At 50.1% G+C, this 23,326-nt stretch overlaps 1 protein-coding gene across 1 annotated transcript in view; it reads left to right on the forward strand.

Moving 5' to 3' along the window:
• The first annotated feature begins 1,246 nt into the window (after positions 1 to 1,246).
• The window catches only part of CCND2 (cyclin D2), a 36,994-nt gene continuing 14,914 nt past the window's right edge, over positions 1,247 to 23,326 (forward strand). Inside the window, exons 1-5 of the mRNA XM_076345263.1 lie at positions 1,247 to 1,257; positions 3,125 to 3,345; positions 4,891 to 5,106; positions 7,876 to 8,035; positions 19,141 to 19,271. Of these exons, the coding sequence (XP_076201378.1) occupies positions 3,151 to 3,345; positions 4,891 to 5,106; positions 7,876 to 8,035; positions 19,141 to 19,271 (702 nt within the window). The 5' untranslated portion in view covers positions 1,247 to 1,257; positions 3,125 to 3,150. The remainder of the gene's footprint in view (positions 1,258 to 3,124; positions 3,346 to 4,890; positions 5,107 to 7,875; positions 8,036 to 19,140; positions 19,272 to 23,326) is intronic.

A 23,326-nucleotide genomic window follows, 5' to 3' on the forward strand; every position in this document is an offset into this window, starting at 1 on the left:
CATAAGTAGTGACCGCGGTATTGCCCCCCCGGCGGCTGCGGTGGGGCTGGAAGCAGGACAGGCCCCTCCCGCCGGGCTGGGGGGGAGGGGGGGGGCGGGAAGGCGGCGAGGCTGTCCCGGCAGCGCGGTTCCCCCGCGGTCGCGGCGGCGGCTCCGCGCAGGGCGCAGCGCTGCTCCGCGGGAGCGCCCGCTTGGGGCTGCGCGCACCGCCGCTCCCGGAGCCGCCGGGGGAAAAAACATACGCCGGCGGTGTTTGATTTAATCATTTATGCTTTTAAACGGGCGAAGCAGCTCATCAAAAGAAGGGGAGCGAGTGCGAAACGTATTTTTTTTTTTTTTTTTTTTTCCGGAGGGAGGGTGGTATTTAACATATGGCACTCGGTAATCTCTACACGGAGGCTGTTAAAACATCTGCTGCCTCCAAACACATGCGGCAGCGCCCGTGGGCACGGGGACAAGGCGAAGGGGCAGCTCGGGCACGCTGGCTTCCGCGGCCGCGGGGCCCCCGACGGCCGCCCCGGCCGCCTGCCCGCTGGCCGCGTTTCACAGGGCCGGCGTTTCCCCGTTGGAAACGGGTGCCGCGGATATAAAAACCGTCGCACCGGGGAAAAGTGTGTGTTTGTTTTTTTTCCTCGACGTCCCTGCAGATCAACGGCACCTTCGCGTGCAGAGCTGGCATGCGTCCATTTATTGATTTAGGTTTTTTTTTTTCCCCCCTAACGGGACACCCCTGCCCCCCCAACAAGGTGGCAGGGAGGCAGCGGCCCGCCCGCGGGGCCCTCGGCGGCTCTCCCATGGCGGGGCGCGGGGGGCCCCCGCATCCCTCCCCCGGTCCCCGTGGCTCCCCGCCGCCGGCAGCCGCGCCGTGCCCCAGACATCACCCCACTTCGGAAAGTCGGTGCCGGACAATTAGGACACCCGTTGTCCTCCCCCCCGAAACCCACATAAATCACAATCGCTGTATTGTCGGGCTACAAAGCCAGACGGGAGCGCTTATGAATTTAAGTTTGGAGAAGGAAAACGTGCGCTGACACAACACGCTCCCTGTTCACAGGAGTAGCCAGGAAGGGGAAATGAATGGTGGAAGTTAAAGAGCCTTTCATTGCGGAGCACGCCGCGCCGCAGCGGGTCCCCGCTCGCCGCCCTCGACGTACGGCGGGGGGTGCCCCCTCCTCCCTCCCTTCCTTCGCCCTCCTAAAACGCGAGCCTTGCCGGGAAAAGCTCTGCCCAATTCCGCCTACGGCGGGCTCGGCCCCGGTAAGCTCCCGCCTCGGGGAGGGGGGGTGGGGGGGCGAGGGGCCACACACGGTGCCCGGCAGCGCCCGGACGGCGCCGCCGCGACTTCGTTTCGGCTGTGGCGGGAGCTGCTCGCTTGGGAGATGGGACGGGACGAGGGGTGGCGGAACTGATTTTGCGGGGAAATGCTACTAGCAACGCGTGGAGGGCTCGGCTGTCCCGGCCCGGCTGCGCGTTACCGGGGGACGGGGGGAGAGGGAGTCCTGCTGGCTTTTTGGTGGCGAAGTTGCCATTTGCTCCGACGGGCGGGTTAGGTGCGGGGCCGTCCCCGCCGGCTCTTGCATGGGAGCTCTTGCCGCTGTGCTCCGAAGAGATGCAACCCACGGCAAACCCGGTCCCATCCCTCCCAACCGTTTCGATGCAGAGGGGCGAAGGCTGGCGTGGGAAGGGGCGCGTTTGCCCACTCGCGGGCAGCGACGGCCGGTCGCCCGCCTTCCCCGATGCCAGCAGGGCCCGTGCGGCTCCCGGGACCGGCGGTGCGGTCAGGTGAGGGGGCTCCACCTCGCCCCCTTCTCTCCCGGGCTGCTTTCGATGCCGGGCAGCATGCGTCCTTAAAATATAATCTGCCCGGTAACAATCAGCGCGCAGCGGCGAGAGCCCCAGAGCTATTGGCTATGCAAATGGAGGGAGGGGAAGCGGCGCCCCAAACTCCCCACTCACACTTTTAAGGCGGTATTTCCCCCCCGCCCCCCGCCAAGCCCACCTCCGTGGCGCCCGGGGCGGGGGGAGGACGGCCGCTCCGGGGAGCGGGCTCCTCGTACGCCCCGCGGGGCCGCCGCTCCGCGTCCGCCCGGGCAGCTCATCCCCGGCCGGCCCCGGGCAGCTCCTTCCCCCTCGGGAGCCTCTGCTCTACCGTTGCAGGCAGCGGCAGAGACTTCGCAAAGTTGACACATTTTGCAGGCGGGGGGCGACTGCGACGCCGGCGAAGTGCGAGCAGGGTGGAAGTCGCCCGGTGGGGGACATAACTCCCTCCCCCCCCCCCCCCCCCAGTCAACCTCTCTCCCTCCTCCCTCCCTCCCCCGCTGCGTTTCCTAGAAAGTTGTATCAGTGTGGCCATGCAGTGCTAAAACGGTTCGCCTGCTAGAAACGCGTATGTGTGCCGGAGGAAGTAGCGTGGTGATTATTGTTAGATTTCACCCCGAAAACGCCGCCGAACCCCCACCCCTCAAGGAGCTTTGGGGTCTTCTTCGGGTTTGCTGTTAGGCTGCAGTTAGCAGGGAGCTCTGTGTCTCCCCTCCCGGCTGCAGATTAAAGGGGTACCGGAGGGGGGGGTGGGTCAAGGGCTTGAGGAGGGGGACGGGACGTAGATCTGGCACCCCGCCGAGCCAGGACATTTCATCCTTCGCCCCCATCATCTCGGTGGGTACCGAGGGGGACCCCTTAGTTTCTTGCAATAAGAAAAGGGGGGGGGGGGGAATAGATTCAGACAGGCTCCCGCGGAAGGAAAGTGTGGAGCGGATTTCATTTGGTCGCTGGAAGGAAGAAAAAGAGAAGCTGTCATTTGTGTGTGTGTGTGTCCCTATACGAGGGCCTCCTGGTTCCTTGTTAGCTTATGGGGGGGGGGGGGGAACCAACCGCGTTTGATGTTACATCTGACCAGCTGCTGTTCTCCATAATAACAAGAGAGAGAACTGCCTGCCCTGGCGAGTTGCGTCACTTTGCTTCAACTTTAGGCTAGAAATCAAGAGAGGGAGAGACGAGTTTCAAGGGAGGCAGGAGCGAGCTGGAAAGCCCTGCCGTCTTCCTCCCACCCGCCTACCCCTCCTCCTTTACCCCTCTCCTTTCCCCACCCCCTTTCCCCCCTCCAAAAAAAAAACTTTTCCACCAGAGAAAGAGGGAGATCTCTTTGGAAACATGGAGCTGCTGTGCTGCGAGGTGGATCCCATGAGGAGAGCTCTGCCTGACCCAAACTTGCTCTACGATGACCGCGTTTTGCACAACTTACTAACCATAGAGGAGAGGTATCTGCCCCAATGCTCCTACTTCAAGTGCGTCCAGAAGGACATCCAGCCCTTCATGAGGAGGATGGTGGCCACTTGGATGCTGGAGGTTTGTATCCCGGCGCCTTCCCCCGGCCCCTCGGAGCGGTGCCGGCCGGGGCGGGGGGGGGAGGCAGGGCGGCCGGCTGCGGGCTCCCCGCCGCGGGCAGCACCTCCGCCTCGCCTCGTCCCCTCTCCCCCCGCAGCCTCTCGCCCCTCCGGTCGCGGTGGGGGTTCTTCTTCCCCCCCCTCCCCCTCCTGAGCTCACCCGGTGCGGTGCGGTGGGGGAAGAGGCGCGGGGAGCATCGACAGCCCGCGGTGGGAATGGCCCCTGCCGGGGGGCTGCCGCAAAGCGGGGTGCAGGAGGGGAGGAAGCGGGGGGGGGGGGGGGGGGGGAGAGTTGGAAAAGTCATTTGCAATTAAAAAGCAAAGAAAAGCCGCCTCCGGCTGCGGGCTGCCGGGAGCGCTTGAGATTGAGGCTTTTCTGGGAAAAGGAGCAGCGCCCGGGGCAGGGCGAGGGACGGGGGGTGCCCGGTGCCCCCCGCGTTTTGCCCAGAGAGGATTTCGTGCCCACGTATGCAGTGGTGAGGACGTGCCTTTTTTCGCCATGTTGCGTTGCATGCAGCTCTGCTCGGAGGCGCCGAGCCCGTCTTCCCCCCTCCTTTCCAAGAAGGGGCTCGGAAATGCACCCCGCCACCGCGCCCCGGTCCCCCCGGCCTGGCGGGGGGCTGTCGGGAAGCCCGAGCGGGCGGCGAACCCCCCCTTCGCCCCGATACTTCAGGCGGGGCGGCAGCGGGCCCGGATCCCCGCAGGCTCGCCTGCCTTGCCCTGGCCCCACCACCCATCATTTGCCCCTTCGGATCTCCTTTGGGGGGGACCTTGCCCGGACCAAACCCCCTGGGTTGGAAAGACCAGACTCCCCGCTTGGTTTTCATGTGCGATTTGTGCTTTTTCTCCCCGGCTCCGATTTTTGGTAAATTTTTGAAATAATTTTTTCGCTCGCTCCTGCTAAAAGGATCCAGGCTGCTCGGGCTCTCCCCACCCCACCTCGCCCTCGCTGTGTCTCCCGTCCTCCCCCCCCACGCCGGATCGGGGGCGCAGGGCTGGGGGACACCCCCCGGGGGAATTTTTGCAATTGTCGGAAACGATAGGGGACCGTCCCGGGGTGCCACCGGCACCAAAACCGAGACCCCCGGGGAAGTTTTGATATTTTTATCGATTTTTTGAAAATATGACGAAATAAAAAAAAAAAAAGGGAAAAAATTGGGTCGCAAAAAAAAAAAAAAAAAGTCGGAGGCTGCTCGCTTGCTGCTGGATGGGGCTTTTCGGCTCTCCCACACAGTGTCTTGAATTCATTTCTTACTGAATGAACTAAAGGAATGTGAAAGCCGATTGACAGCCTTCCCAGCCTCTCCAGAGATCTCCCCCTCCCCCAAAATTTAGCTCCCCGGGAAACAAAAATAGCAGGAGCCATAGCAGGGAGGCGGTGGTCTATTTCGTGGGATCACTCATTTATTTATTTTTTCCTTCTTGTCTCTCTCTCTCTCTCTCTTCCCACCCCCACCCCCCCAACCCCACCGCCCCATCTTCCCCTCCCCACGCTCCTCGCTTGCAGGTCTGTGAAGAGCAGAAGTGCGAAGAAGAAGTTTTCCCTCTGGCCATGAATTACTTGGACAGATTCTTAGCTGTGGTGCCCACCCGAAAGTGCCATCTGCAACTGCTGGGGGCAGTGTGCATGTTCCTGGCCTCCAAGCTGAAAGAGACAATCCCCCTCACAGCCGAGAAGCTGTGCATATACACGGACAATTCCATCAAACCCCAAGAGCTGCTGGTAAGCAGCCCCCTTCCGCCTCCTCTCCGCCAGCTCTCGCGCTGGCCGCCTTCTCCTTCCCTCGCCCCCTCTCGCACCGCAGGCCGTCGCTTTTGCCGCCCACCCCCCAGCCTTTCAAAAAGTCACGCTTCTCACGGGTTTTTACGCGCTCTGTGAACGGCCAAAACGTGCTAAAGACTCAGAGAGGGGTCGACCCGAAGCCGCAGGCGCACGGTGCCGGGGCAGGGGGGACGCGGGGAGCCTCCCCGCCGCCCCTGGCTCCTCCGAAGCCGCCCCACCGTGCGGCGTTCGGAGCCGCTTCCCGCCTCGTTCGCGGGCACAGCGCCGCCGGCGGCAGCCCGCGGGGGCTGGGGTTGCCGCGGGGACCCTCCCCGCCAGCCCCACGCCGCGCGTCCCCCCGTGGGCGCGGGTGTCCCCGCAGGGGACCTCGCCGGGAGGGAGGGCGGGAGGCGCCGGGCGCACGTGCGCGGGGCGGGCGGCGCGGGGCGGCGGCGCCACCTGGCGGCAGACACGCGGCGCCGGGCGTGACTTCACCCCTTGAACGGCTGCCAGGCGGCCCCGCGCCCCCGGCGGCGGCGGGGCGGGGGCGGGGCCGGGGCCGGGGCGGGGGGAGCCGCCCCGGGGGGCCGCCGGCTGCGCGGCGCCCCGCAAAACGCCGTGCGGCCGCCCGCCGCTTGAGCTGCTGTCGGTGCCCGGCGGTGTGGCGGGGCAGGGTGGGTCTCTGGGTCCCCCCCGCTGAAGGCCGGGGGGGGGGGGACTTGCGCTGCCGGGCGGCGTCTGGGAAGGCTGGGGTGCCGGCGGGTGAATGGCTGGTTTTGCAGCTTGGGAAGCTGTGGCCTTCTCCCTGTGGCTTTTGCGAACGTGGTTCCCCGTAGGTTACCACCGAGGCAGGTGGCGGGATGAGAATTCAGCTCGGTTGAACGGCCCCGTGAGTAAAAGGCCGTGTCTGGTACTTCTCCTGGGAGAGTTCCGGGTCGATTCGGACACAGTGAAAGCAGAAACAAAAAGAGTCAAAATTATTTAACGGAATAATTAATATTTGCAAAGCGCCTCGTGGTATAGCGCGCTAGACAAGGATGTAAGCCTCTCGGCGAGATGTATATTCAGCCAGATAGCTTTGTTCTCGCAGATCCTGGTGAACGCACGTAGCCCGCCGAATCCCAGGAGAATTTCTCCTATGAATCACCGGGTGAAGGTGGTGGGAATTCCCCCCGGGAAGGGGTTGGGAGCTCATGCTTCTGCACAGTAAAGAGCTTTGCACTGCAAACCCTGCCATGGCTGTCACAGACATGAGGTGTCCTGCTGGTGGTACGGACCGTTTGGGGAAGTGCCGTGGTCCCCGCGCGAGAAGACGTGGAACGATGTGCCTACCTTTTTGTGCCACGTGCATTTAAGCATGTGTTTTAAGTGCTTCCCTGTATTCAGTCTTCTAGATTAAGTGCTCTTCTGTATCAAAATCTGTCGCATTGGTAATGTTGGGAAGATCAGTCCTTAGTTAACATAATTGCCATTATGTTCAAACATTTTACAGGTTTTCTTGAGAAAGAAAAAAAAAAACCCCGTGTAGTTTCTGGGGCCGGTTACATACATGAACATGAGATTTTTCAAGCTATGGAGGGCTCTGTCATAATCCAGTAGGAATGTCTGTAGGAAAGTAACTTGCTGTTAAAGTGGGCATCTATTCAGAGAAACGACTGCAGAAATGGCATTGTGGGGTCCATGTTTATGGTTTCTCAGCAACGCTGGTTGACGTCTCCTCGGCTGCAAAATTAAAGGACGTTTTTTTTCGACTTGCCAAGCTCTACAAGCTTAGCTGGGGCTCCCCGCCACGCTGGGCTCCGTCAAGCTCACGCATCATCAGGACTCAAGAATCAGTGCATGGAATTTAGTTAATAGCTAATAGTTGATGCATGAAACAGAAACGAGTCCAAGGCCTGAGCTTTGTTCACTCTGCGGGGCACTGTAAGGTATTCGAAACTTATTTTGAATGTTGAAGCATGCAGGTCTAGCCATGCTTGAACCCCATGGCTGGATCTGTTGATTAGGTACCATTTCTACATGTAATCACATTGCAGGGAATGGCCAGTAGTTACACACGCGCCCAGGCTTTCCTTTGATTTCACTGGGAGTTTTGGGTGTGCAAAGAATGTGGGAATGGATCCTACATGATTTATTGGCAGATAATTTATATAGGCTACTTCTTGGCTGTGTCACGTGCATTTCCTTTCTGCAGAGCCTGTCTTGGAGTAGTTTAAGCGCCATCAGATTTATCTGCAGGAGCTTTTGAATACAGTTTTGGGAGAGAATGCCATCAAGCTAACTTCCCCAGTTTTGAAAAAAAGAATGTATATGTGGGTTATTTTTGTGCATGGTTATCCCTAGGGCTTTAAATGGCTATAAAGTAAGGACTATAGCCATTTAAAAGAAGTTACTAGGAAAGGACCACAGTGACCTTGGCAATATCTAATTGCAGGCTAAACTTTCTGGGTGGGCATTCAGCACTGGATACAAAAAAAGTAAAATCTTGGCAGGAGCTGCCAGGTCTCATTATTTTCAGTAAAGCTTGACATTTCCAGTGTTTAAAAAAAAAAAAAAGAATAAAAAGAATAAAGTCAACTTCAAAGCAGTAGGAGCATACGGACAAAAATGTTTGAGCAAAACCAATTTAGCAGTGATATAATTGCAATCGGAGAAATAAGCGAAGTGTGGTTTTTTTCAGGCTTGCTTATGGCTTTTCTTCTCTTCTCCTCTCCCCGTCCCCCCCTGCAGGAATGGGAGCTGGTGGTGCTGGGGAAGTTGAAGTGGAACCTCGCAGCCGTCACCCCGCACGATTTCATTGAACACATCCTAAGGAAGCTGCCTCTACCTAAAGACAAGTTGCTTTTGATCCGGAAGCATGCACAAACGTTCATTGCCCTTTGTGCCACAGGTAGGCCAAGGTGCTCTGGGTGCGCCTGCTGCTTGCCGTGTGGTTGAAAGGGCAGATTAGTCACTGGTGGTACAAAGGCTTTTCATCCCCTCCATCCTTACATGATGTGGGAAGAGCGGCTGAAGCCGGTGGGACTGTTTGCAAAGGGCATCGTGAATCAGGCCTCGAAACTGCGTATAAACAGAATTCTTGCAATCAGGAGCTGTGGTGCAGTTGCAGTCCTGCTCCTGCTAACGCGTGCGGTGCTTTTGCAGTGAAGTCAGTAAGACTGGATTAGACCATATGATTTTCTACTTTGCCCGTTCACTAATTTTTTTAAAGGGCCACAGATCGTTTGTAAGGACAGATGTGGGACAGCCAAAATACTAGAAGCTGTTATGGCACATTAGCCCAAAATGCATTGGGCTAATGCATTAAATTAATGTGTTCGTAAATTTTTCATTAACTGGACGCTGTCCAGATAAAAGGTGAAAATTGTATTTTAACATGTATGTGATACTACCACATTACTGAAGCATAGGGAATGACAATTTTAAAAGTAATGGCTTTTTTTTTAAACATTTGGATTCTTTCTCTGACTTCACCCCAAGAAAGCAGTGAAACTAGTCTGTTTCAGAGGGAACCATTGCACTCCCTTTTCGTCGTATGTTTGGCTGAATACAGTTGCTGAAGGTTTAGATGAAAATAATTGCTTCTGTGGAAGAGAGGCTTTTAATTTATACCTGTCTGCAAAACACTGTTTTTTATTTGGTTTTTTTTTTTTCCACCAGTGACTGTTAGAAAATAAGTGTACTCTAATTTTCATCCAAAAACGGTTAGACCGCTTCTTAGAAGCTAGACCTGGAACAGATAAGCAGCATGCAATGTTTTCCAGGGTTATTATCAAGTAGTATATGGCTCAATGTTTGAATTCACTACAGTTTGACATACCTAGTCCTTTGTGATAGGAACTGTTTTGCCTGTGTGTTTGCAGAGGGGAAAGGAAGATGGCATGCAGCTTTTGGGTATGAATGTCTATTGCTATGCCTGCTTCTCGATATTTGAGATGTAGTGACTGCTTTTACAATGTAGGCCAGTTTTTGCTACCTCACTCAATCTGTTTTGGAGAATCTTAGTTAGAGAATTACCCTGTGTTAGGGTAATTGACTTTTTGGTTACCAAGATGGTCAAGCTTTTCCTTCTTTTCCCACTGCTGCATGATCCTTTTCAGGCAAAAGACCACAGGACTCAATAGAAATATTGCTCAAAGTCTGCAGGATCACTCTTGGTAATTCATCAGACATTTCTAGACTAATTAGCTTTTCCCTTTAGGATTAATCTGTTCCATCAGCTTTGCCTTCTTTCTTTGCCTTCTCCCCTTACCCAGGATTCATTCACACTACCCTTTTCTTCTGAAAAAGATGGTCTTTCCCATGGACATTTCTTTGGATCCTCACAACACCATCAGCCATCAACCTCCAACATACCTGGATGTTGTCTTCCAAACCAAACCAATCTTCCCTCTCTTTTGTTGCTTTCACCTCCTACAATAGTGTTTTGGTTGGTTTTGTTTTATCCAAGAGGACATTTTCTTGAGTGATGTAGATTTCATTATGATTCAGCTTCTCAGATTCTGGTCTGTAATCTTTTGCCCTTGAAGTTTTCCATATAACAAAAACATTGCATGACTGTGGGCCGTGGAGGAGTTTCCAAAGTCCATGGCTTCTTTCCATCCTTTCTCCATTAATTCTTTGATGGTTACCTCCATGCTTCACTACTCCATTTACTGAGATCCAAAAGAGCATCCCCTTTCCAACCCTCAGCCCAGTCATGCACTTCTCTCGTGTTTCCCCCGTGGAATCTGCTTCTCGTGTTGTATGTCTCCAGTGCATGAACCAAAGTCCTTTACAGAGGCAACAAGTCAGAGTTTCTTTTCTTGCAAATGAAAGACATAATTGATTGCGTACGGAGCTTCCTGAAAGACAGGGCACCATGGTGCTGGCTGTAGATTTTCTTTTTTTCTCATCCCGTTTTCCACAAACCACTGTGTTGGAATTTAGTTTTGACAAGGACCCACAACCCCTTGCAATTTTGAAAGCAGAGATCTTACCTCTCATTCCCCCAGAGATCTTGGCCCTCATGCCCAGTTTTCTACCTCATTCCCAATTTACTAGCAAGCTACTACTCCCATTTGTGTTATAGAAATGTAGTGTTATTACTACTATATTTCCCTTTCACTGCCCCTCTTCTCGAAGTCGTTCTTAGCCTCCTCAGTGAAGAAAAGCCCCTTCTCATCAGACTTCCTTCCAGATCCAGTTGTCATTTCCTTTTCTTGTCCTGTTTGTTGCAGAGCTCTCATCGGCCGCTGTGTTTCTTCTTTCCCTTTCTCCCTCAAAGCTTCTGCTCTCCGCCAGCTCGGGTTAGGCCTGGTGTTTCATTTCCCCATTTGCCTTCTTTCAGCAGGATGACCTCCTTTGACATGTGGCTGCCTCTTCCCTTGCTCCCTCCACGCATGTTTTTAGCCTGGGTTTGACTCTTTTACCAGACCTGACCTCGCTGGCTGGCTAACAGCTCTGGTCTGGAGCACAGCAATTGAACGTCTTTTTATTTCCATCTCAGTGCAGTTTTCTCTGCTTTCAAGTACTTCTTCTTCTTCTTCTTTAGTGTATCATGCAAAATCTGGCATATTTTGAACTTTTTTCCTCAAGCCCGCATTCTTCTTCACCAACTGCACCATTTTAATTTCCCAGCAAGAGCGTTATACTAGAAATTCCCGAGTGTTGCCTGCCTTTACAGAGCCAGTTGTGGTCTCGGTCCTGCAATACTTTGTGTCAGCAAATGGAGAGGGAAGCAACCATTGACAGTTCTGGATGTTGTGCTGGATGTGTAGGATCACTTTGATATTCATCTCTATTCTCCTTTCCATTTGGACGTTATGCAAAAGGAGATGATACTTGGTTCTTTTGTATATTTCTCTCATTTTGGCGCTTGCTCTGTTTCTCTGTCTTTATTTTAAGCCCAGTTTCTGAAACAAGCTGCATGGATATAAATCCACAGCCTCTCCCCAGTCCTTGCAGTGATTAATGATTCACATGAGCATGACTGAAACTGGAACGTATCCCTCTTTGCCCTTGGTCCCATCTGAACATAACGGCTGCTGAGTGAGACAGAACCTTATTCCCTGAATAAAAAGTTTTCTCTTTACCGTACCCTGCACTCGCAACGCTTTCAGGAGCCTCCTTCTCCACTGGAAGGGGCCGAAAATGGTGTCTGCCTGCAGCCCATCCCTGCCTGTGCTTCCAGCGCCGTGGCCAAAACTGTACTGTCATTAAGTGAGAGCTCGATCTGTTGGCTGGGAATTGTCCATGCGTAGGCCAGCTTTCTTCAAGCTGCCTCACTTGCTGTGCAGTAAGAGCGTATAGATTGACACACACTGGCATAGTCTAGTCTATCATGATGTCATTTGTTTTCTCACCCTGCTGGTGGCTCCCCATGTAAGCAAAAATCTCCTTCAGGAATCTTCTGAATTTTAAAGGCACTAAGAAGTTGCATCTGGACCCCTTGTCCTTACAATATAGCTTGGCAAAATTGATGCTTACTGCTTTTTCAGCATGGGAGCATCCTGTTTATCTGTGAGCCCAATGGAGATCGTCCTTCTCCTGCTCTCTGGGATCCCGTCGCTTTGCTGTTCTGACCCCACCTCCATCTGTTCATTGCTTTGCACCCTTCATCCCTCCTCTGTTTCTTCGCACAGCACTCCACAGTTTGGAAATGTTTTCTCTGGCGTTGCCTGTTCGCTTGTACGTGCCGTGCTTCAAGCCAGGGAATCACTCCTGGAGGAGTGGGAAAGGGCACTGGTTACAGAGCTGCGTGCAGAGCAGAAGAGGACCATGCATTATTTCCTTGACTTCAGCGTGCCCTTCATTTCTTCTTCTTCCAGGCTGTTCAGAGTCACAGATGCCCAGCTGCTTCCTTGCACTACGCTCTCTTGTTGGAGGCTGTATGTGCCACTGTTTTGGCGCAGGATACCCCTTTCTATGTCAGAGCCTATAAGGGAATGGGTTTTGGGGGAGGACATGCTGTGCAAGTCAAGCTTTCAGAAAGAGGAGCTGTGCGTCTCTGAACACAAGCTGTCATGGAGAGACTAGTCTCAGTGAGGAGGTTTTCCGTGTTTGATTTAAGTGGCATGCAAAACTTGGAAGCAAAAAGCTTTGCAGACTTGCAGAGACAGGAGGCAACTTGTGTAGATCCCTAGACTCAGCCCTTTGCATGCTCTCTTCTGTGCTTCAGCCGAGTCCTATGGCAGGTGAGATGTTCCCATGATGGATACAATGCAGCATCTCATAGACTGGTGGTTTTCAAAGCCTGTGTCTGCAAAGAGGCTAAGAAAGAGGAGGAAAATTTCAGCTTTAAGTCAGTTTTGTACAGTGTGCCAAACCTCTGCCCACTGTCTCTGGGACATTAATCATCTACATTTGAAAGCCGAGAAGACTTTTTTTTTAACTTCTGGGCCAAATCCTGGGTCCTTACTCAGACAGAAGTTCTGTGGAAGTCAATGGGAGTGTTGTCTGAGCAAAGACTGCAAGATGAGGCCCATAAACCCTAGTGATCTGGAGGGTAACCACACAGAATGCTTTGTAACACCAAGAGGCATGTTTGGTCCTCAGGACTCCTGCTGGGCAAGTCTACTATGCGTCCTTCCCCTCTCAGCCAATGTGAGACTTATCGGGCTCTGTCCCTGCAGAGGATAAAAGTGTGGTAGGAGTTTTAGCCGGGACCTGTTCTTTGCAGAGGGAAAGAAAGAAGTCCACAGAGCCATCGTTCTGTGGATTAATCTCTTAGAAAGGAAATACATGTTGAAAAGTGGCAGTGGTTGCACGAATACTTCTTGCATGATGGAAGAGAGAGTAATCCACATGAATTTATTGCCATACAAAAGAAGGCTCTTGCTTGTTCCTGGGAGAGGCAGCTCGTATCAGTATATTGAGCTCTCCAGCAAAATGAAGCCACAAGAACCATGGAAGCTCCATCAACAAGTAAGCAGGGCCTGGGGAGTGTTTCGTATGAGCAGATTCACTCCTTAAGTTGTAGGACCCATCAAATCTGGGAAGATGAGGTGGAAGGAAATGGAGGAAGAGAGACTTTGCTGATACAGGCTGGGGTAGTTCCTAATTCCTGTGCTGCCGGATAAGTTGCCCTCTTTCCTACCAGCTGCAGGTCTGACCTTTTGATGGTTCAAGCGCTAACATGATCCTGATCCTTGGTTAGGCTTCCTTACTGAAGGTGTAGAACAAGTGAAAATAATAATCAGTACTAACAGTTGTTCAGAAATAGAGTTTATGATCAGCTAATAAGCATATTGTACTGAGTGCTCATATACTTTACATAGACTGCTCAATGTGTTTCCCTGTCTCTACCTCACTTGGATGGTTGTGATGTAGCATTAGCATTTAGGATACTTTAGACCCATTTGTATAAAGGCCAAATACTTTTTGCCTTAGTGTAGCCCAGGGACAGAATTAGGTGTCTGCCCTCCCATCTACTCAAAGAATAGAAGCAGGTCTGCATCCTATTTCACTTGACAGTTTTTTGTTTGGTCATACTTGGCACTGCCATGCCCTTTTTTGAAGGGCTGAAGAGTCATCTGGTTTTGCCTTTAAAAGCAGAAATAGTTAACATGGGGAAAAATTGCTGTGTCTTGTAGAAATATGAGAGCAAGAGAAAAAAGATGGCCAATGCAGTTAAAACCAACTGTGTGTGAAAAAAAAGTAGCACACTGACGCTGGAATTGCATTTGGATCAAAACAGGCAAGAATTAAATTCACTACTTATAATATTGTTTCCCTTAGACCTTTCTTTTAAACTTAGCTGGCAAGATAGAGATCCACGCTTGTCCTCAAAGTAAAGTCATTGGCTGGGTGAAGTTTGAGGCTGGGTGAAATTTGACCATTATCTATTTATCATTTTATAAACTGATAATGATGACTGTCATGATTCTGTTCTCCTGATGGAAGTAACGTTCCTTCCCCCCCCCCCCCAGCCTCCGTGAGAGCATTGTCTTCCTCAAGACAGCAGTTTCCAATTCTTGATTTGCAACTCTGAAAATAAACCACTATCAAATTATAGAGATGAAAACTGGCTCTTAAATAAACCAACCTGTGGCCAGAGCAGTAACAAGGGTCATTGTAAGAAGGTAGAGTTCCCACCTGGCTTTGGCACACTGAGCACGTTCAGCCTGGATATTTGTCAGTGCTTTTTTCCTTCCGGCAGTTTTCATTTATTGGCTGCGAGTTAGGGCTTCCCCTTGCAGGACCTCTCTGGGTTCCTGCCTCCCGTTCCCTCCTGCTTTAGACTGACTGTCAACCTTGCATTTTCCTGGCTCGGAGGTAGTGAAGTCCACTGGATCAGGAGAGAGCCAGCAAAACAGCTCGGCTGCGGTGCGCAGGGTCCTAGAACCTGACCATAGGTTACGTGTGCTGTGTGGGCAGAAAAACGTCCTCAGCGCGTGCATACGTTCATGCCCTGGCTGTCAGCGTGAGCTCCAGTCTGAAAGCAGGGCGCGGATTCAGCGTGCCCTGAATTTGCTTGATGACTCCAGCTGGCTGGTCCAGAGGTGGCTGTGTTTCAAAGGGCACTGTTTCTTGTATCGGCTTTTTTAATTTCCAACACTGAAGTCACTGGGGTTGTGCAAGGTTGGTCCCTTGTTTTTAAGGTCCTTTAGGGAAAAGTTGATACCGAAATGGGGATAGGACAGCTTCTGGTGTTTATTGCCTGGGAATAGAAGGTAAAACAAGTCCTGCATTCTGACTACTCTGTTCTTCCCTTGAAGTGCTCGTGTGCTCAGATTCTCATAGACTACATGTTGTTGCACTACTCCTCTGGCTTTTAACGAGACTCTCTTGTACTTTGCAGTGGAATTGCATAAATCACAACAAAGTTAGAGGCAGAGCTGTGTCTTCGGTGCAGGCTCTGGGTGCCTGTTAACCAAGGTTGCACATAGGTCTGAAAGAAGGATTTAGCCCATAGCCTTGCTTCAGGTGTCCAGTAAGAAGTGATATTTGTAAGATTCCCTCTGTAACTCAGGGTTCGTCATCTCTTAAGAAGAATAAAAGCGTATGTTTCTGAGTCAAATGTTTAAGTCTTCTCTCTCCCTCCCCCCCTTTTTTTTTTTTAAATTTCAGGGCGAGCTTTTGACTTAATTCTGGGAACAGTTTTACCTGGGTGAAAACTGAGTAAGGATGGCGGGACTTGGCTTGTTATCATGGGGGAAGCAGGGACAGAGGTTTATAATTGAAAATAACTTGTAAAAAGCTTGTTTTGAATTTATCGATGGAATGTAAGGGACTCGAGGGGGATTCTGCATCACCTCAGATACGGTACTTAATATTTATGCTTTCATTGCACCTTGACAAACATTTCACGTAGTTATTGCTTTGCTTGAATATGGAAATATGTTAATTACGGCCTTTATTCCGCTGCCTGCTCTTTTCCTCAGCCTTTTCTATTCAACCCTCTAGGTGGCCCAGCACAATGTGGCTTCTTTTCTTTCAATGAGCTCTTTCCACACTAATAGGGTCCAGGGTGATGTGGAGAACCATGTGCACAAAATTGGTGCACCACCCCCCATCCCTTTGTGGGTATGTCAGGTTAAATTCATATCAGCAGGAGGGTCACTGCCATGATTTTCAATAGCGCGAGATGAGGTGATGACTTCAGACAATGGTGCCACACTCTCCAGTTGGAGACACTTGCCTCACCAGTTGCAGTAGTTAATTAATATGCTAAAAATAGAAGCCAGTGATACAAATCGCTGCCTGTTGTACAACAAAGACTGGGCATGTGTAGCTTTGATAGCCAAGTTTATGGTGCTTGTTATGGAGGGAAGTTAGTTTAGAGCTAGAGGCAATGTAAGACTTTCTGGATGCTGAGCTTTAGTCACTCTGGGCCTCTGGCCATTCGCTCGCTGTCTCATTTGCATTATGAATGACATTAAGGGAACTAACAAGGTTATTGGGCATAGAAATGTTCTCATGTGACCCCACGTGGAAGCAGACCTACAGCAGTGCTAGTTGGCAGGGGCACTGTGGCTCTTTATTCAGCTTCCTAGGAAGACGGTTTCTGGGAGTAGATATAAAATCAACCACGAGAAAACCGGCGTTTGGATAATGTGAAGGTCCTGATGCAAGCCCCTAGGAGGCAAGGAAGTTCAGAGAGCAGGCTGGAGCTGTCCCCTTCACTCAGCTCGCCGTGCCTGGCCAGTGCTGAGCATTGAGTACAAGACATGGGAGCTCCCGTTGCTTGGGTCTCCCCACCAGCCGCCTGGGGCTGGGTGAAGCTGCTCCGTGGGGTCTCAGTGACCACGCAGGAGGGTGTGGGTCCATCCAGGCCTCCGAGTGGGTCCATTTCTCCTTGCTGCTGGCTCAAATGATGGGTGGGAGGGGGTGAATTCTAGTTCTCACCCACTGGATCGTAGTTTCCTTAGGGACTGTCCAAATACCGGCAGAGTTTGAGAGGTTTCGCATTATCTTTTTACTACATCTTCCCCAAAACTTGAGACAAGGAGGGGTCAATTATGGAAAGTCCGTTGCCACCCATAGTTCCCATGCATAACTAGGAGACGGTTTGGTAAGTCCAAAGATTTAAATGCGGGAGTCGCATCCCGACTTAGGGCCACGTTGGCCAAGTGCAGCCTCGTACACACCAATGCAAGCACGTGGGATTTGCAAACGCAAGCAAATGCAGTGTGTACAAGAGGAGAAACAGACCTGTGGAGATGTAGTCTGCTTTAATTTATCCCTTTTCTAAAGAAGCTAGTGCGATTGCTGATGAATCGCTCTATGTAGATGACAGCAGATTTTGGGGACGCTAGGTCTCTTCCATAAATGTTGGAACATTCTTAAATTTTATAGACATTTGTTATTTGCTCCATGGACCAGGAGGACACAAGCACATAAACATTTACCTTTATAAAAACCTCTCGTTATCGGAGTCCTTTAACAATTTCCTGGTTTTCATATTGGACTTTGTAAACTGGTGGCCCAGTGGTCACACTTCTTCCGTGGAGCCACTAGGTACCAGATCAACCCACAGGAATGAGCTACTGCAACAGTCACCCAGAGCCGAGTCCCAGGGCCCCCCATCAGTAGCAATGAGTAAGAAGAGAGGCAAAACGGCATAAAATGACGGCTGTTTCAAGGGCTTAAAATCCCACTGTATTTATGGCCTGCTCTGAAGGTCTGGCCCAATGATAAGTGCAACTACAGGCTGAGGCACTGGGGATAGGGCAGGCTCTGTGAGGAGTGCATATGCTGTGTGTCAGGTAGCCTTATCTATTTCCCCTGGTGCATTTACAGGCTGGATGGGACTAGCTCTTGCATGTGTGTGTATAAATCCACATGAGGTAAATGTCAAAGTGATTTTGATCATGAAAGTGCAATTCCTGTTACCTCGACATGTGCTGAGATTGGCATCCTCAGGGCTGTGTCCCGCACTGATAAGTAGGAGTCAAGGCTCTCCTGTTGACTCACTCATGAGTGGGGGCAATATATCTTAATTTCCAAGATCATCAGCTTTCCTGTGTGCAGTGGGTTCTTACTATTACAATAATGCATAATTCTTATTTTTGTAATAATGGCAGTCCATATTCATTGATTCTGTCTGTGGGAATTTGCTCCTTCAGAAGTGTTTGTCAGAGTGGGATGTCTGCTGAGCTCTCCTGGTAGGAAGGACAGTGGACTTCAGCAGCATGCAATGGTGGGCTTGCAGATGGTCATCTCCTGGTGGCTTCGTGAGACAGATAAATCCATGTCAGGGTTTCAGCTCCTCCTTTTCTCTCCGCACTTCTAACATCCCTCCTCCAGTCCGTCTGGATGAACGTTATGACCCAAGTCCCAGCCTTACCTGACTGCTTCATTCCTCATGGGTCCCAGGGACATATTCCAGCCTGGAGAAGAACATGCCGTCTCCACAGCTATTGCAGTATCTGCCAGCTCAGAGTCTGGGAGGCCGAGAACAACTCTCCATGTGTCTAAAACTTGAGCAGTTATGCAGACATCAACAGGGTTGCAGAATTTGTGCTAGCTGAACAGAGAGGACTTGGGATCTGCCCTTAACAGAAGGGCAGTTTTCTGTAACAATCTGTTTCTATAAATAGACTGAATATATTGATTGTGGTTTATTTCATATTAAGTATTACTTGGGTTTCCTCTTCCTTCTCTTCCAGTCACCCCAACTGAAAACTGGTAGAGAAGGGTTTGTTAATGAGTTATTGTTGAACCAAACAACTTGCAAACTAAGTTTCATTTTAGGAAGATATCAGTAACCGAGAAAATCTCCTGGAAATGGTATTTAGTAAGACATGCTGATAAGCCAGTGCCTATGGCAGTATCATAAACCATAAAATGGCCTTATAAAGGTCACAAGAACATTTAGGTTTATTTTCATTTCTCTCCTGATCTCCATAGATGTGTGAGAGGAAGTTTTGAAATGTATTTTCAACTTGTTTATTAAGAAATAGTAGTAATGACAAATGTGATCTTTGGGGTTGGTTTTTTTTTTATTATGTAGCTATGGGCTGTAAGTGTTCTCACTTCCTAATTGCAAAGGTGGTAAAGATGTATTGTTAATTTAAATCTCTTACCCGGACAGGTCTTTAAATGTTCGAGTTAATTAAGTAAGTCTTTAAAAATTGATGTGACTAAAAATCTCAGTTTGGTCCTTTGTGATACCTTATTGCAGTTAGTTTTCCGGTAATACAGAGAGCTCTAATGTGACCGAGACCCAAATTTCTGACATAAATTACAGAAAGCCTCCTTCTTCTCTTTCCTTTTCTTTAAAACTAGGGAAAGACTATTAAAAATTGTCCAGGTTTACTTTATGCATCAGTAAGAATAAAAGACCAAGCTGCATTTCCATTTTAATTTGCAGATCTGTTACCCCTCCTTTGACTGCTTGTGATGAGCAGTGTGACTAATGAGCTCCGCCGGACCAAAGAGAGTGGCACTTTGCCCTTTCTTCTACTTCCCCGTTTTTTATTCTTGGGTGTGGTTTTTTTATGTTGCTTGCCTCTGATGTTTTGCAGCTTTTCTGGTCTGGGCTTGGACTAATTCCCAGATCTGTTCTTGCAGATTTTAACTTTGCCATGTACCCACCGTCAATGATAGCAACTGGAAGTGTGGGAGCAGCCATCTGTGGCCTTCAGCTTGATGACGGGGACAGCCTCACGGACCTCCTGGCCAAGATCACAAACACAGATGTGGTGAGTGTCCCACATTGCTCTTCTCCTTTCACTTCTGAGGGCGCAGTGCAGAACTGGGCCATCAAACCTGGCCTGATCCCAAAAGCCCAGTGGAGCAAAGGAGGGGGTTACTCCTGGAGCGAACAGGTTGCAGGCCTGGACCTGGCACCTTGCTTGCAGTGCTTTGGATGTCCAAAGCTCCTTGGCCTCCCGGGGTCACGTTTCATTCATGCTTTGTTCAGCAGCTTGAGGGGGGAGAGCCTGCTCTGCCCACCCTGGCTGATGGTCAGGCTTGCTATAGAGGGGGAGCCGCCTTGGGTACCACCCCGGGCGATGGGGCGAGCAGGCAGACAGCATCCCCTGGGGCATAAGGTAAACCAGTATGTGCGCCGGTCCTGTGTTCGCAACCTTGAAACTGCTCTTCTCGCCTTCATTGAGGTATCATCTAAAAATCCTTGACTTAAGGGAAATGAATAATGAACTAATCCTCCGGCACTGGCACAATGTGAGGCAGGTGCAACCCAGGCTGTCTGGGTTTTTGTCTGTAACTTCACTAAGCTCGCCCCATGAAGGGCATTTCTTGGCTTGTCAGAAGGTCCTGTCGTCAGTAGGAGAGGTGAATCTGATGGCAGTTCAGTGCTGCTCAAACTCACTCAAAAGTGAGTTTGCTGGTCTGGGGTCAGCTTCTAGTGGGGACATCAGAAAACCCAAACCTGACAGCTCTGCTCGGCAGTCTCAGCAGAAAGCTGGGAGGACTGAAAAGAGCACTCAGGGTGCCTTCCCCGAGGGGTGGTGGCTCTCCTGCTGTGCCCCCGTGTCGGTGGGACACTGCGGGGAGAGCTTACGCTCCTGCAAATCCAAACCGCTTGGTGTTTGGATAAACAGGAATTTCATCTCTTGCGAAGCGGACATGTTTTGCCATGATGAAATTCACTCAAAAGGAAAGAAAATGAGTGAGGCTTTCTGAAACGCAAGCCACTAATAAGATAATGCTTCTTTTTACCGTAAAAGTATCAGTTTCCAATGCGTTGTCCTTAACATGTGCTAACTATAAAACTTTTCATTGCCTTTACTTCGCAGAGTAAATACACTGTGCAATTATTAGATCTGTGATAACGTTGTCAAGAGAAGGTTTGTTTTTTCCAACAGATACTCTGCATTTTGGTTAAAAAGGAGTAGTCCAGTTTAACAAAAAGGGAAGAATTTCACTATTTCTTTTTTTCTTTCAATCAGATTGAGCCTAATTTTCAAGTGCAGTTCTGGGGCTTCCCATTTCTTTTGATTGGAACTGGGTTTTGGACAGAGAAAGGAACATTTCCAATTCTGAATGCTTATAATGTAAATCAAGTAGCTGCAGAAATTTAACATTTAACACTCATTTCAGTGTAAATGAAAATTTTACACAGGTAATTGCTCTTTTGTGTCTGTTTTATAAGTATGGAGAAACAGAGTGGTGATCCATTACAGTAAGCAGCAGGAGCATGCAAGAAAAATCCTATATGACAATTCAGACTGCATGGCCTGGTGCAAATAATGCACAAAGCTCATTTGTACATTTAGACTGGGCAAATCCATTAAGTTTACTTCATTTATGTGGATAACAAGAATTTTCCGTTGTTGGTAGTGATATTGGTAGTTATTGGCTGAATGAAATTTTCTCCTTGGATGTCTGGTTGGATGTAACACGATAAGTTTTGGATGCTGCATTCAGCGAATGTCCGGGAGGACTCTTAAGACAAGTGGGCAGATGTGAGAGGGACATTAGAAAACCAGGCAGAGAAAGACAAGGATTTAGGGAAAGACTAACATCTTGTTAGCAAAGGTGCTGTCTTCAGCCAAGGTTGCGAATATCCACAGAATAAGGAAAGCGGTTGGTGCTGGCCCCTAAGAGCTTCTTGTATTACTCCACATCTTGACTCCATGGAGTGTCTGAAAGGCTGACGCCCATCTGCTGTAATATTCCTTGTTATATGACAATGCCGGGTGAAGTTGTTCCTGCTCGTCTGCTGCTTACTTTCATGCTTGTTCTTGCTGATGTATGCCCACACAGCTGCTCATATCCTTGTGTTTCAAACCCCATCCTGGAACTAATCCAGCTTAAAGAAGGGGGGAAAGGACCACTTGTTGTTTCGGAGGTGGGGGGTCAGGGGGCTTGCTTGGTTTGTAAACTGGATCAGTTAACTGATAGATTTCCAAGAACAGCCTCACAAACAGCTGGGAGAGCTGAGCACAGTGGCACAGGGCAGGACCATAGGGGCAGATGGGGATGAGAGGAATTTCTGTAACCATCATTGTCTGTGAGCTTCTTGTACTACAGCTATAGAAATTAACAGCCTGACGGACCAACTTGGTAATCAGCAGGACAAGAATAATGATGAGAGTGAGGGAATGATAGTGTGGGGTAAGGAATGGGAACACAAATAGCCCTTACAGTGGCAGGGGAGGGACAGGGAGGCATGCAGAGTGAAGGAGAAGAGAGTAAATGGAAGGTTTAGGGGGAGCCTTCACAAGCTTGGTGCCTGCTTCTGCTCCTGTGAAGCAGAACGGAGCACATCACTGCCTGCAGAAATTCCTGGGTAGTCCTTTGGAAGTCTTTTTGGAAGGCAGAAGCAAGAGGTGCTCAGGTACTACCAAAACCCAGACCTAGAACAGATACCCTCAGCAGAGCTCATCACTTTGTTCCTGTGCCGTGTGATTAACGATGCAGACTTCCATCACTAGACCATGTTCCCTATATCAGTAGGCTCCAGATAAACTTCCGATGTTGTTTCCACAGTATTTTAGCACTTGTCAGAAAGGAAATGCCACGGTAGCCCTTGCTGGTGTATTTGTATTTGAGGTGTTCGGTGGGTTTTGATCAACCATTGGGTAGCTGGGTTCTGTCTTTCTGGAGATGCCAGGGCGTTGTTCAGGGTAATTCTTCATTTCCTCTAACAGTCTCCCTGTACAGTCACAAGGACCTTTTCCCTTCTTGCTCTTTTTCAGCATGGACAGGAGGTTTGGGTTGCAGTGACAGCATGGTGCTGACAATACTCAGCTCTTAGGTGAAGGCAAGCAAGCTCAACATATGGGGCCACAAGGGCTACATCATTGGGACCTTGCAAGATACTTAGCTGTACCTCGATTCCCTGGTCACAGGGAAGAGGATTTCGCTCCCTCACCCATCATTTTTGCCAGCAAAGAGATTTTGAGCATCCCTTTCTGATGCAGCCTTTGCCTCAGTAATCTGTTCCTTAGTCACCTTCATGCATGGGCTCATGTTCAGAAGGTCCTGCAAGGCTAGATGCAGCTGCTCGCTTGCGTAGCTGCTCCTCGTGGGGGGAATTACATCCACGGGTTTTCCTGCTGCACCTCTCTGTGTTTCTTTCTGGTTGCTGGCTGGTGCCTTGCTGCTTCACCTGTGAAGCCCTGCTTGAGTTGGGATCCCAGCTGACTCTTCCCATGCTCAGTCTGCGTACTGGGGATGTTTGTGAAGGCTTGTAGGGACAGAAGAAGAGACACAGTAGGGTGTCTTTCTGGTGGAATTTGCTTTCTCCTTGGTCTGGTAGAGCCCATGTTAATTGACTTTCAGAACATGTTGCGAGCATATTACACACAACCACATTTAAGGGGGAATACATGGCTTTTTTTGCTCTCTGGGGAGTTGTTCTGGATTCTCTTAATTTGATACTTATTGATATACACTTAAAAGCTCATGTTCTTTATTATAGGAGATACTTGAAGCTTTCTCAGGCATCCCAACACTTCTTAATGTAAGGCCCTTTTGCAGCATCTTGCAGATTGGAAAAACTTTTCTCTCTCATGCTGAATTTTTCTATCCTGATTGTTTCAGTCTGAAAGAAAATACCTGGCAAAACAGCGTAGTAGTTCTTAAGTGGTCAGAAGAAAAAAAGATGGTTTTTGCATTGAAAATTTCTTCACGCCTTTTCTTTGAAATTTAGCAGATGGGATTTTGTCAGAAACGTGCTTTTTGCTATCCTGGTGAAAATCTTCCCAAATTTGGCTGAGCATATATGCCTTTGGGAAAAAAAAAAATCACTCTTCCCAGATAACAAAGAACTCTTAACATTTTCCTG

The sequence above is a fragment of the Aptenodytes patagonicus genome, chromosome 1, assembly GCF_965638725.1.
Source record: "Aptenodytes patagonicus chromosome 1, bAptPat1.pri.cur, whole genome shotgun sequence".
In the NCBI taxonomy this organism is placed as follows: domain Eukaryota; kingdom Metazoa; phylum Chordata; class Aves; order Sphenisciformes; family Spheniscidae; genus Aptenodytes; species Aptenodytes patagonicus.